At 48.5% G+C, this 13,137-nt stretch overlaps 1 protein-coding gene across 1 annotated transcript in view; it reads right to left on the bottom strand.

Moving 5' to 3' along the window:
- Window positions 1-5,723: 5,723 nt before the first annotated feature.
- MFSD12 (major facilitator superfamily domain containing 12) overlaps window positions 5,724-13,137 on the bottom strand; it is a 32,487-nt gene continuing 25,073 nt past the window's right edge. The window contains exons 6-10 of the mRNA XM_053303613.1: window positions 10,553-10,645; window positions 9,529-9,699; window positions 8,541-8,635; window positions 7,353-7,483; window positions 5,724-6,205 (exon numbers count right to left, since the gene is read on the bottom strand). Of these exons, the coding sequence (XP_053159588.1) occupies window positions 6,117-6,205; window positions 7,353-7,483; window positions 8,541-8,635; window positions 9,529-9,699; window positions 10,553-10,645 (579 nt within the window). The 3' untranslated portion in view covers window positions 5,724-6,116. The remainder of the gene's footprint in view (window positions 6,206-7,352; window positions 7,484-8,540; window positions 8,636-9,528; window positions 9,700-10,552; window positions 10,646-13,137) is intronic.

Here is a 13,137-nt window from a genome sequence, read left to right as displayed (position 1 = left end):
ACGTGGGGAGCTCTGTCAGCCTGAGTGTGAACAGGACTGGGGAAGAAAGGCTGCCCTCTCCTGGAAAGTGCCGATGACAGGGTGGTGCCACTCATGCTTTGCCAGCTCAAGATGGCCATTTAGATGCTGCTTTTCAACAAATGGCAGATACAAATGGAATGGCTCCCTGTCCCCAAAGGGCTCAATTTTTAAAAGAGACAAGAAGCACCAGCCACAGCCACTGGTGGGATGCTGTGCTGGGGAAGGATAGGGCCGGTTGCTTCCCCCCGCTAACTAGAGTCACCGCTGCCTCTGTGCTCAGTTCAGCAGGGGACAGTTTTGCCAAACTGGCACCTCCCACCTTAAGCCCTGTTGCCCCACCTATGAGGCTTGCCAAGGTTGGTGAAATGCTGGGGGTGACGGCAGGTGAGATGGTCCAGCCAGGCACCTTCGCTGGTTTTGGGCCTGGAATCGCTGCCAGAAAGAAGGGTCTCGTCAAGAGCAGGAGAGGGAGCCTGGTGCAGCTGTGCCCGAAAAGCCGGGGTGGGCTCAGGTGCCTCTGCCTGCCCTGCAGTGCCCGTGGCTGGGGCAGGAGCTGCCCCACAGCTGTGCTCCCTGCTTGGCCTGTGCCAGCCCAGCCCCACCCTCCTGTTCTGTGGGCTGAGCCCGGGGCGACTGAAACCTGCTCCCACCTTGGGGCGCTTTGGCAATGTGCAGAAAACTGTTGCTGGAAGTCTAGAAGGGAGAGGAGGGTCAGCCAGGACTTGGGGTGGGTGTGTGAAGCACACCTGCGCCGAGGGTCTCTTCTCAACTCCCTCCAAATAGTCAGTGCAGCTGCAGCCCCCTTCCCAATCCTTGAGCACTTTTTTTTGCAGGGGGGAGGGTACATATATTAACAGAAATTGATATGACAGGAAGCTGGAGACTTCTTTTTACACCAACTGTTGCAGAGTTACATAAAGAGATTGTATTTGTAACTGAGCCAATACATGCTTTTCATTTCTCAAGTCGTGGTGGCCCCAATAACATACTGTCAGTAGGTAGTTATGAAGATTAAAAAGAGTCATATAATTTCTTCTATTTCATCCCCCCCAATTCCCACTGCACAGCATATGTCCAGCTACACATTAGAATCAAGCCCAAGCCACACCTCTCTTCCGAATGCTGGGATGTTCTGCTCATGCTCATTCAGCTGCAGGGAACGGCTTTTCAGTAACAAGGAATGGGCCCAGGGCAGTTGGCATCAGTGATACATCAAGACGCTGGAAACCTGCCGGGGAGGCGGCTGGACTGTTAGATAATGAGGGAGTGAAAGGGATTATTGAGGAGGATATGGAGAGAAGCTAAAAGGTCTTCACGGCGGAGGATACTGAGTATATACCTGTTCCTGAAACAGGCTTTTCAGGGATGGAGGCTAGCACAGTCAGATAGAAGTGACAAGAGATTATGTTCTAAACGCTTGAAAATCTGAAAACTAGCAAATCGCCAGGGCTGAATGGCATCCATCCAAGAGTCCTCGAACAACTCAAATGTGAAATTGCCAACTTCCTTGCTAAAATATATAACTTATCCTTGTGGGTGACAATACAAGGCCCGAAAGGAAACGTGCTCCGGATCAAAACACTGACAGTGACTGGGAGTTGCTGCAGGAAATCTGGGAGGTGTCAAGGAGAGGCAGGGCTGTAATCATGGGTGACTTCAATTACCACACATAGACTGCGGAAATTCAGTCAGGTAATGACAAGAGAGGTCAAATTTCTAGATATGCTGAATGACTGTGCCCTAGAACAGTTGGTCTTGGAACCGACCAGAGAGAAGGCAACCTTGGACTTAATCCTGAGTGGCACCCAGGACATGTGTGATTTCAATGTCATCGACCCTTTAGGGAACAGTGACCACAGAGCAATCAAATTCAGCATACATGCGGGGAGAGAATCACCAAGGATGTCTAACACAGACATTTTGAATTCCAGAAGAGGAAACTTCTCTAAAATGAGTATGGTAAAAAGGCAGCTGAAAGGGAAAACCAGGAGAGTCACTTCGCTCCAGAGTGCATGGAGTTTACTTAAAACCACAATACTAGAAGCCCAGTTAGATTGTATACCCAAAAGGAGGAAAGGTACCACTAAGCCCAGGAGGATGCCAGCAAGGCTAACAAGTACTGTCAAGGAAGTCATAAAAGGGAAGAAGACTTCCTTCCGAAACTGGAAGGCCTGTCCGAATGAAGAGGACAGAAAGGAACACAGGATGCCTCTGAGTCCCAGTTGCAGGGGAGCAACAGCAGGAGAGAAGGCATGCCCTCAACTCCTGCCTGTGGGCTTCTCAGAGGCATCTGGTGGGCCACTGTGCAAAACAGGATGCTGGACGAGATGGGTCTTAGGCCTGATCCCGCAGGGCTGTTCTTATGTTCTTAGTGATGGAGGTGCAGGTCAGGTTCTCCCTCCAACAGCCCGCCCACCCCAACAGTCAGAGAAGCCACAAAGTTCCTGTGCAGCCTCCCCCCTCCACGACACCCCTGGTTGACAGAACAAAAGGAAGATGATGATGGTTCCTGGTCCCAAGTCTTGACAGTGATCTAAACATGGATTAGCATCTGTTCCAATTCAGGGCGGTTTATTCTACCACTGGTGATTTGCCCTGACAAGTTCAGCGGCAGGCCAACCGGGAGGTGCTATGTGGCAGCAGGGCCAGTTGTGACCTTTGTGCCCTGCTTGGGGGGGGCAACCAAGTGGGGACAGGCTGGTTGCTGTCTGAAACAGAGTGCTGGGTATGTGATAGACATTTGGTCTAATCTAGCAGAGCTATTCTTTGCTAGAACCCATGGTGGCCAACAATGGAGCACATTTGTACAGGTGCAGTCTACCTCTGGATCCCAGTTGCTAGGGGAGCAACAGCACAGCAGCAGAGGAGCAGTGGCCGAGAAGGACTGCACTTCCCTGCTTTTGACCACGGTAACCTCTAGCAAGTCGTCTTCAGCTGCTGGCTCAGGTGAGCCTCCCTGGCATTTTAATTATTTACTATTCAGTTTATATACTGCCTTTCATAAAAATTTATCCCAAGGCCGTTGACAAAACTCAAGACAATTCCATAAAATCACATTACCTATACCTATAGAGCCAGCGTGGTGTAGTGGTTAGAGTGCTGGACTAGGACCGGGGAGACTCGAGTTCAAATCCCCATTCAGCCATGAGACTTGCTGGGTGACTCTGGGCCAGTCACTTCTCTCTCAGCCTAACCTACTTCACAGGGTTGTTGTGAAAGAGAAACTTAGTACACCGCTCTGGGCTCCTTCGAGGAAGAGCGGGATATAAAATAATACCTCCAGCCTCCAAGGCAGGATGCCTCTGAGTACCAGTTGCAGGGGAGTAACAGCAGGAGAGACGGCATGCCCTCAACTCCTGCCTGTAGGCTTCTCAGAGGCATCTGGTGGGCCACTGTGTAAAACAGGATGCTGTACTAGATGGGCCTCCTTGCGCTTGATCCAGCAGGGCTGTTCTGATGTTTTTATGTGGAGGTGGTCTTTCAGATATCCAGGGTCCCTCCCAAGTGTTAAGGGCTGCAAAGGTAATAACCAGCACCTTGAATTGAACCCCTCAGCTGCAAACTGCACCAACTTTAAGTTTCCGAATAATCTTCAAGGGCAGCCCCACATAAAGCACATTGCAGTAATCCAGCCGTGAAATGGCTAAAGCATGGGTAACTGTGGCCAGATCTGCCTTCTCAAGAAAGGGCCGTAGCTGGCACACTAGCCGAAGCTGTATATAGGCACCCCCCTGGCCACCACCTGAGCATCCAGAACCACAGCCAGGTCCAGCAGCATCCCCAAGCTGCACACTTGCTCTTTCAAGGGGAGTACAGCCACCTAATGGCACAGTGGGGAAATGACTTGACTACCCAGCCAGAGGTTGCCAGTTCGAATCCTCGCTGGTATGTTTCCCACCTATATCGGGCAGCAGCAATATAGGAAAGATGCTGAAAGGCATCATCTCCTACTGTGCGGGAGATGGCAATGGTCAACCCCTCCTGTACTCTACCAAAGACCACCACAGGGCTCTGTGGTTGTCAGGAGTCGACACCGACTCAACGCCACAGTTTACTTTACAACCCTATCCAGAGCCAGTTGAATCACCCTATCCGAACTGGCTTTCCTACTGACCAACAGCACGTCACTCTTGTCTGAATTTGGCTTCAGTTTCCTAGCCCGCATCCAGCTCAGTACATCCACTACTGCCCTGGAATCTGATGTTAGAGGCAGAGCGGAGTGTCATCTGCATATTGATGGCACTTCAAATCTTCTGCGGACCCCCATCAGGCAGGGGAAGTGGGGGCAGTCTCACCAATTACCTTGTAGGTGTGGATGCGCTTAACAACCCCAAGAGAAATCTCCTGGCTATTTTATCCTTTGTAGATTTCCAGCCATGATGACTTTCTGCTAGATCTCTGAAAGGTGTGCCAATATGACCCATCTTCTGAACCTCCCAGAATTTGGAAAAGGGGCCTTCCCTTATAGGTGTGGATGTGCAGAAGGAATCCACAAAGAATCTCTCTGCTACACCTCTCCCTTAGAGCAATAGTATTCTACTTCTGTGAACTGGGCATCAAAGTGAACATATCCCAGAATTTTCAAAGTGTACTTGCCTGGAAGGTAAAAGCTATGCTCACCTCTTAGAGAGGTTTCCTGCCTTTTCCTATCCCTTCTGTATGTTCAGCCATGGTTTTCTTTTCCTGGCAGTATTTTGAAAAGTACAAAAATACTCCAGCTGTGTGCAACATAATTCAGGATGTGGCCAGGTTCTCAATCTGTTGAAAGTGAACTTTTGTGTGAAAAAGTGTCCTATGGAATTATTTGCCATGGGATATGGTGATGGTCACTAACTTGGATGGCTTAAAAAGACAACCAAGACAAATTCATGGAGGACAGGAATATCAATGGCTACTAGTCTGATGGCTGTGGGCCACCTCCAGCCTCAGAGGATGCCTCTGAGTACCAGTTGCAGGGGAGCAACAGCAAGAAAGAGGGCATGTCCTCAACTCATGCCTGTGGCTTCCAGCGGCATCTGGTGGGCCACTGTGCAAAACAGGATCCTGGACTAGATGGGCCTTGGGCTTGATCCAGCAGGGCTGTTCTCACGTGCACTTCCCTCCTAGCTTCAGAAACAGCTTATAATCTTTCTGCAATCCTGACTCCTCCTCTGGGTAGAGGTGTGCACAGAACCGCAGAGCTGCGGTCCGGCACTGGGGTGGGGGGGGATTCCTTTAAGGGTGGGGGGAGGGTTTACTTACCCCTCCCACCGCTTTCCCCCCTCCGGCACATGTATTTTAGTCAGTAATTGGGGCGGCAGGATACCCCCCTGCCGCCCCTTCCCCTGCTCAGCTGCAAAAGGCTTCAGGAAGCCTTTTGCGCGTGCACACGTCGCATCTCCATGACGCGCATGTGTGTACGTCGCGGAGACGTGAAGCACGCGCGCGACGTGCATCCAAGCAGGGGAATGGGCGGCAGAGAGGTATCCTGCCACCCCAATTACTGACTAAAATATGTGCGCCGGAGGGGGGAAAGCGGTGGGAGGGGTAAGTAAGCCCTCCCCCCGCCCTTAAAAGAACCCGAACTGCCCATGTCTGGACCGGTCTGGAGGCCTGTAGAATGCACATCACTACCTCTGGGAAGGAATCCACAAGCTAACATCCAAACCAATGCAAATAAAAAAATAAAAGCCAGAGTCTCTGAACTTAAACAAACCACTACGCAGTTTTTAAAAAAAATTCTTTATTTATAATATTTTACAGACAACTCAGTTTTAAAATAACAAAAACAACCCACCGGTGGCCTGACCGCAGTAGGGAGGAGAGATGAGGGCAAGTGTTGCTTCTTTCACAAGGGCCTCAAAATTAGTGTGTGATGTGCAAAGGAAAAGTAGTAGGGACAAAAAACAAAAACACCCACTTGCCATTTGTAGGGGACAAGAGGGAAATTGTGCAAAATATGCTGGGGGTGGTGGAGGAGAGAGTTCCCTGTGTACACAGAAAGAATGGTAGGAAACCCCACCTCAGACCCAAAGGAAGGATGGCCCTGGTCCTCCTCCGGTCTCGGGTGCTTGCCATTCCTCAGGGCCTGCTCTCCCTTCCCAGGGAGTTGAGCTTCAATTGACCACAGAAGAAGGCTCTCCTTCCTCAGGGTGGCCCAGCTCTCTGGATCTTGTTCCTGCTAGGCCCACAAGAGAGACATCATCTGTAGAAGAAGGGAAGAGTTGCTGAAAAGACAGCTTGACCAATTCAACAGCAACTAGGTGTGTGCGCACGCAGAAACCTCAAAAATAAGTTTTAAAAACTCTTCTGGATCTAGCTTTTAAAGAATACGTGGAACACAGGAAAACTGCCGACTGAGTCAGGCCCTTGGTCCATCTAGCTCAGTATTGTCTACACAGACTGGCAGGGGCTTCTCCCAGGTTGCAGGCAGGAGTCTCTCTCTCTGCCCTATCTTGGAGATGCTGCCAGGGAGGGAACTTGGAACCTTCTGCATGCAAGCAGGCAGGGGCTGTTCCCAAAGCAGCCCCATCCCCTAAGCAGAATATCTTATAGTGCTCACAAGTGGTGCCCCATTAAAATGCAAACCAGGGCAGACCTTGCTTAGCAAAGGGAACAATTTGACCTTTGCTCCAGGAGAGGAGAGCTGGTCTTGTGGTAGCAAGCATGACCTGTCCCCTTTGCTAAGCAGGGTCCACCCTAGTTACATATGAATGGGAGACTTGATGTCTGAGCACTGGGAGATAAGTCACTCTGGGAAGAGCAGAAGATTCCAGATTCCCTCCCTGGCAGCTTCTCCAAGATAGTGCTGAGAGAGACTCCTGCCTGTAACCTTGGGGAAGCTGCTGCCAGTCTGTGAAGACAATACTGAGCTAGATAGAACCATGGCCTGACTCAGTATATGGCAGCTTCCTATGTTCCTAACCCTTGGTCCATCCAGCTCAGACCTGTCTACACTGACTGGCAGCGGCTCTCCAAAGTTTCAGGCAGCCTGACCCGGAGATGCTGCCAGGGATTGAACTGGGACCTTCTGCAACCAAAGCAGATGCTCTGCCACTGAGCTATGGCCTAATCCCCAGGAGTGGCATACATGAGTTTCCCATCCAGGCACTGACCACACCAACAGCTGCTTAACTTCAGCAAGGGGGCTGCATTGTATTATGCTCTGAGACATGCACACACCCCTCTCTGCTAGAGACACTTGGGCTTCAGTTACTCTTTGCTATGGCCTTTCAAAAAGAAAAAGAAAAAGATCTGCTTCTAGTCCTCATGGATGCAGCCACTCCTTCCTGCCCCCTAGCTTTTCTATTCCTCCCCCGTCTCTTGACCACCAGAGGGATCAGCCTACTTACGGAACCGTATACGGATGGGCCAGACCATGATGAAGGTGAGGCAGATGGTGGCTACCACGGCAATGCCCCCAGTGACCGTCACCATGATCCAGTGGTAGAAGGTCACACAGCTGGCGCAGCAACGTTGAGACCTGAGGGAAGAGAAAGAAAGGCAAGGAGCAAGATAGAGACAGAGCCTAGTTGTTTCCACAGCCACATTCCCACTAAGCAGCCAAAAACCCAAGGCTCCATCCACTTGAGGGTTGTTTTGTGCATGTCACTGGAACACAGGAAAATTCCTACTGGCCCAGCATCCCATTTCCAATGGAGGACAGCCAAACTACCCTTGGAAGCTCACAAGTGGGGTGCGAAGGTGGATGACCTTGCCAAGTTTTTAACTGTCCCTAGCATTTAGTAACCAGGGTGTAGACTGATCCGATACATGGAGGCTCCATCTGGCTATCCTAGGTCACAGCTACCGATACACACACCCTGCGAGCGCCAAACAAAAAGTTCTGTTGAGTCCAGGATCCCATTGCTCAGTATCTAGCCAGCAGACGTTTCTAGGAAGCCGATTCACAAGGCATGAACGGAAGAACAATCTGTGTTCTCCAGTTTCTCATGTTTGGGGGTAGACTGCCTTTGAACATGGAGGCTCCACAAAGCTACTGCAGCTCATAGCTGTTGACCGACTTATCGTCTGCGAATCGGTCCAGTGCTTCAAAATGAACCCCAAAGCCTCGGCTTTCTCCCGTGCACACAAGGCCTGCATCTTCCTGCCTTCCCCACCATAAATAGCAATGGACAGATGTTCCCCTGGTAGGAATTCTCCCCAGGCGACCAGCCTGAAAAGTTTCCCAAAGTTAAATTTTGCCCCCACCCACTGCCCGCCTTTTAAGCCGTGTACGGAGAAGAAGAAGACGACCAGCAGTAAGGTGGATGGACCCGATTATGACAGCAATGCCTGCGCCACTGAGAAGACCTTAAAGGCCAAGCTGAAGACAGATCATGCTGGAGAGAATCTGTCTATGTGGTTGCTAAGAGTCGGCATCGATTTGATGGCACTCACTCACTCAATCAAGAGAGACAGAACCGTAGGCATGTAAGCTAGTAAGGTTGCCCCTTGCCAAAGTGATTGACGGGCTCCTAAACTCTGCTTTTTAGTTGCAAGCCCTGGGAATTTTCCAATCGACAAATGGCACAACTTACGGGCAGGGATGTAAGTTTTGGATGACCATCACCGCGACCCCATTGGCGACCTTGTCCGTAAAACTCATGGCACCATAGACAAAAGCCCCACTATTCTGTTAAAGGAAAGGAAAGATGCTGTTTACATATATTGGAATAGGGCTCTCAAAGACAACAGCCGCCACCACCTTGGTTAACCTCCGCACAACAAGTTCTCTGGGTAGTGCACAACACAACTACAACATCCAATTAGAACACAACACAAAATGAACAAATTACAATACAAAACTTTTTTTTTTTTTAAATCAATTTTTTAAAACCTGGCATCTAAGAGAACAAAGTGGTGATGCAAGGCAAGTCTCACCAGGGAGGCTATTCCATAGACGGGATGCCACCACCCAAAAGGTTGGCCAACAGCGAAAACCAAATGAGCATTAAAGTCAGTAGATGGCTCCAGTATCCGGAACATTTACTATTATTATTATTATTATTATTATTAATAATTCAATTTCTATACTGCCCTTCCAAAAATGGCTCAGGGTGGTTTACACAGAGAAATAATAAACAATTAAGTTGGATCCCTGTCCCCAAAGGGCTCACAATCTAAAAAGAAACATAGGATAGACACCAGCAACAGTCACTGGAGGTACTGTGCCGGGGGTGGATAGGGCCAGTTACTCTCCTCCTGCTCAATAAAGAGAATCACCACGGTAAAAGGTGCCTCTTTGCCAAGTGAGCAGGGAAATAGAGCACAGAATAGAGAAAGTAAGACTCTAATCTGCCACCCTAACCCTGAATTCCTTGCTACACGCCCCCAGTCCAAATTCCCCCCTATATCCTCCTCTCTGGTCACATGACATTTCCCTACTTTCACCGTTAATGTTTCAGGCATGAGGACTAGAACCTTGATTTTTTTTAAAGAGCTAAGATTCTCTTGACTGTATTTCTTGGTATCAAATTCCAGATCTGCCAAGTATGTCTGCCCGCCCCCTCCCCATACTGCACATACCGTGTTGGTGCCAATAAGGTCAGCTGTCATGGACAGGGACGTCACCAGGATGGTGGCTGAGCCAGCCCCAAGCAAGACAGCCGCCCCATAGATCTCCACGCCAATGTGGTCTACCAAGGCGATCCAGGAAGCGTATGCCAAGATGATGAGCAAACCCAGGAAGTAGGTGAGCTGCCCCAGGAAGAGAGGAATCAAGAGAGAGAGACACACACACATTGGAAAACCCAAAGTAATAATTAGGCGGAGTACTTTATCAGAAGTAATAATTAGGCTAAGCACTTTACAGAATTTAAAAAAGATGGGCTCCCTGTAATGGTGCACTTGTGTTCAGGCAATGTGATCCCTGATTGGGTAGACTACAGCCTTCAATAATCATTGATTCAATTATTTTATTTTTATACTGCCCTATATAAAATCTCTATGCGTCATTAGGACACCGACGTGCTGGCAATGAGAGTCTTGACTGAAGACCATGGTCCACCCTATCTGACTATGTGCCATTATGACGCATCCAACATGCTGGATGCGTGATTCCTGACTGGGTAGACCATACTGCCAGCGTTTTAGAAAAACCTCATTAACCGCTGTGACGATTTCCGTAGCAGTATATTTGAAAGAGAATATAAACCCCCCTTTGTCTGATTGTCTTTTTTTAGGATATGGGATATAGCAAGGATGACAAAACACTTCTATAAGTAAGAAAGAGCGAGGGACAATCAGATATACAACTCTCACTTTATTAAGAAGTGGTCACTTCTTGTATCTTTTTGGAATGGTAAGTTTAGTGACGATGTACGTCCCTATTCATTGTTTTCCCTAATATGAAATATGAATGTACCATTGAGGGTTTTCTGGTTATAATTTGGTTGGAGGGGTTAATAATCCAAAGTATTCTCCCGGGGACTATTCACAATTCCTCTCTGTCTGCTCAACGCGTCCAGCCATAAACATCTGTCTCGCTCCCAGTCAAAGCTGTCTTGGTCTGGCCTGACCGGGGATCTCTGCTCCTGCGAGAGGCACTCACATTCCTGCCAATTTTCTTGTTCACAGGTTTCATCAAGAAGGAGGAGAGGAAGCCACTGATGTACATCACCAGAGGGATAGTGGCGATAAATTTCTGCAGGGAGAGATAAAAGGCAGAGTCACACAGGAAGTTCTGTTGGGGCAGAGGTTCAAGGGCGCTGCCACAGGGTGCCCGCTTGGGTTTCTTTTAAGACACGGAAATTATGAGAAGGGGATGGAGGTCCCATTCTGGTTGGGAGAAAGTGCATTCTTTTTGGAGAGCATTTCAACACCCGGAGCCCTTTTGCCTCCACAATCCGGCACAGGCCTATTTGGGATGTAGAGATTCCCAACTGACGCGCTCGACGAGGTCATCCGAGGGGGCTCTGCTCCGGGTGCCGACAATGAGGGAGGCTCAGTTGTTGTGCTCGCGGGACAGGGCCTTCTCTGCTGCTACCCCCAGACTCTGGAATGCTCTCCCGGGGGCTATTCGCTCCTCGGTCTCCATCACAGTTTTAGGAAAGCGTGTCAAATCGTGGCTTTTCACCCAGGCCTTTAGATGATTGTCTCTACTTCTGCTTCTTGTATTTTGTACTGTTTTTATACTTGTCTTTTAATTAATTATTTTTAAAATCAGATTTGTTTTTATGCATTTTAGCTCAATATTTTAATGTGTCTTTTTTATAATCATAGGAACATAGGAAACTGCCATATACTGAGTCAGACCATTGGTCTATCTAGCTCTGTATTGTCTTCACAGACTGGCAGCGGCTTTAGCTCTGTATTGTCTTCACAGACTGGCAGCGGCTTCTCCAAGGTTGCAGGCAGGAATCTCTCTCTGCCCTATCTTGGAGAAGCCAGGGAGGGAAGATGAAACCTTCTGCTCTTCCCAGAGCGGCTTCATCCCCTGAGGGGAATATCTTGTAGGGCCCACACATCAAGTTTCCCATTCATATGCAACCAGGGCAGACCCTGCTTAGCTATGGGGACAAGTCGTGTTTGCTACCACAAGACCAGCAATCCTCTCCTAATCGTGTTTCTAAATTTTATTGTGAGCCACCTTGAGATCTTCTTAATTTAAACAAACAAACAAACAAACAAATGAATAAATAAAATAGAGCAGCCATCTAAAGTTCCTCCTGGGAGGAGCCTTGAAATTCAGCATCTTCTTGGAGGAACTCTGCAAAATTCTCTTCCCAACTTTAGAGGAATTTCAGTTCTAAACCTACTGCACAGCTTACTAAGATGTGGGTGGGAAGAGGCACTCGGGGGCCCAGGCTGTCTGACCTGTTACCTCGCCACGTTCATAGAATGCACAGCAACATAAGAAGCTGCTGCATACTGAGTCAGACCCTTGGTCCATCTAGCTCAGTCCTGTCTACACTGACTGGCAGCGGCTCTCCAGAGTCTCTCAGACCTACCTGGAGATACTGCCAGGGACTGGAGCTGGGACCTACTGCATGCAAAACAGGCGTGCTACCCTGTTACGGCCCCATTCAGTGGAGGCACTAAGAACCCTATTCCTGGATGATCAGGGCTTTTGTTGCCTTGACAATCAGGTAACAGAGAAGCCTCAAAGCACTATGTACCCGCCCAGAGGATCTCAAGGGTCCCTACAGTGGGATTTCCCCCCTCTTCTCCTCAGCTGGGCAAAGATCCTGACAAATCTAACCAATTAAGTCTTCTACTTAACTGAGCAAAGAGGCACCTTTTTAACATGGTGATTCTCTTTATGTAGCAGGTAGAGAGTAACTGGCCCTATCCGTCCCCAACACAGCATCCCTCCAGTGGCTGTTGCTGTTCTTTTTTTTAAGACTGTGAGCTCTTTGGGGACAGGGAGCCATCTTATTTATTTCTTTGTTTATATCTTTGGGAACTTTTGTTGAAAAGCAGTATATAAATACTCTTCATATTCATCATATTAACACACCCACACCCATTTTTCACTTTTGTCCCACAAGAGTGTGCCGAGAATACTTGCATTTCAGTAGTATTTCTCTCTCTCTCTCGTTCAAGTGTGTCTAACTTAATTAGTTTGTGAATCTCTGTGTGACACTTTCTGTCTGCCATACATGCTGAATGATCATATCTTCTTACTTATGAATTTACTACCTGCATTACTGATGTGAAATATGCATGTTCTCTTTTTGGTTATCATTTTATTATTTATTTATTTATTTGATTTCTATACTGCCCTTCCAAAAATGGCTCAGGGCGGTTTACATTAAAATAAAACTAAAATCAATTAACTATTAAAATCAAAAACTGTAAAGACAGCATAAAACCATTATTCAAAGAATTAAAACAGTTTGGAAAACCCTGGAAAACCAGGCCAAACCTTTACGGTTTAAAAACCCTGGAAGGCCAGGCCAAACAGATAGGTCTTAAGGGCTCTCTGGAAGGCCAATAATGAACTCAGATTACGGATTTCTGCCGGGAGTGCATTTCAGCACCGGAGCAGCCACAGAGAAGGCCCACCTCTGAGTTGCCACCAGACGGGTTGGTGGCAACTGAAGATGGACCTCCTCAGATGACCTTAATGAGCAGTGGGGACATGCAGTGGGTCACTGACCACAATAAAGATTTTGATCTGAAGGGTCCCTACAA

The sequence above is a fragment of the Hemicordylus capensis genome, chromosome 2, assembly GCF_027244095.1.
Source record: "Hemicordylus capensis ecotype Gifberg chromosome 2, rHemCap1.1.pri, whole genome shotgun sequence".
Classification (NCBI taxonomy): Eukaryota; Metazoa; Chordata; class Lepidosauria; order Squamata; family Cordylidae; genus Hemicordylus; species Hemicordylus capensis.
Note: the sequence above shows the minus strand (reverse complement) of the source record. Positions and strands in the feature narration are given on the sequence as shown.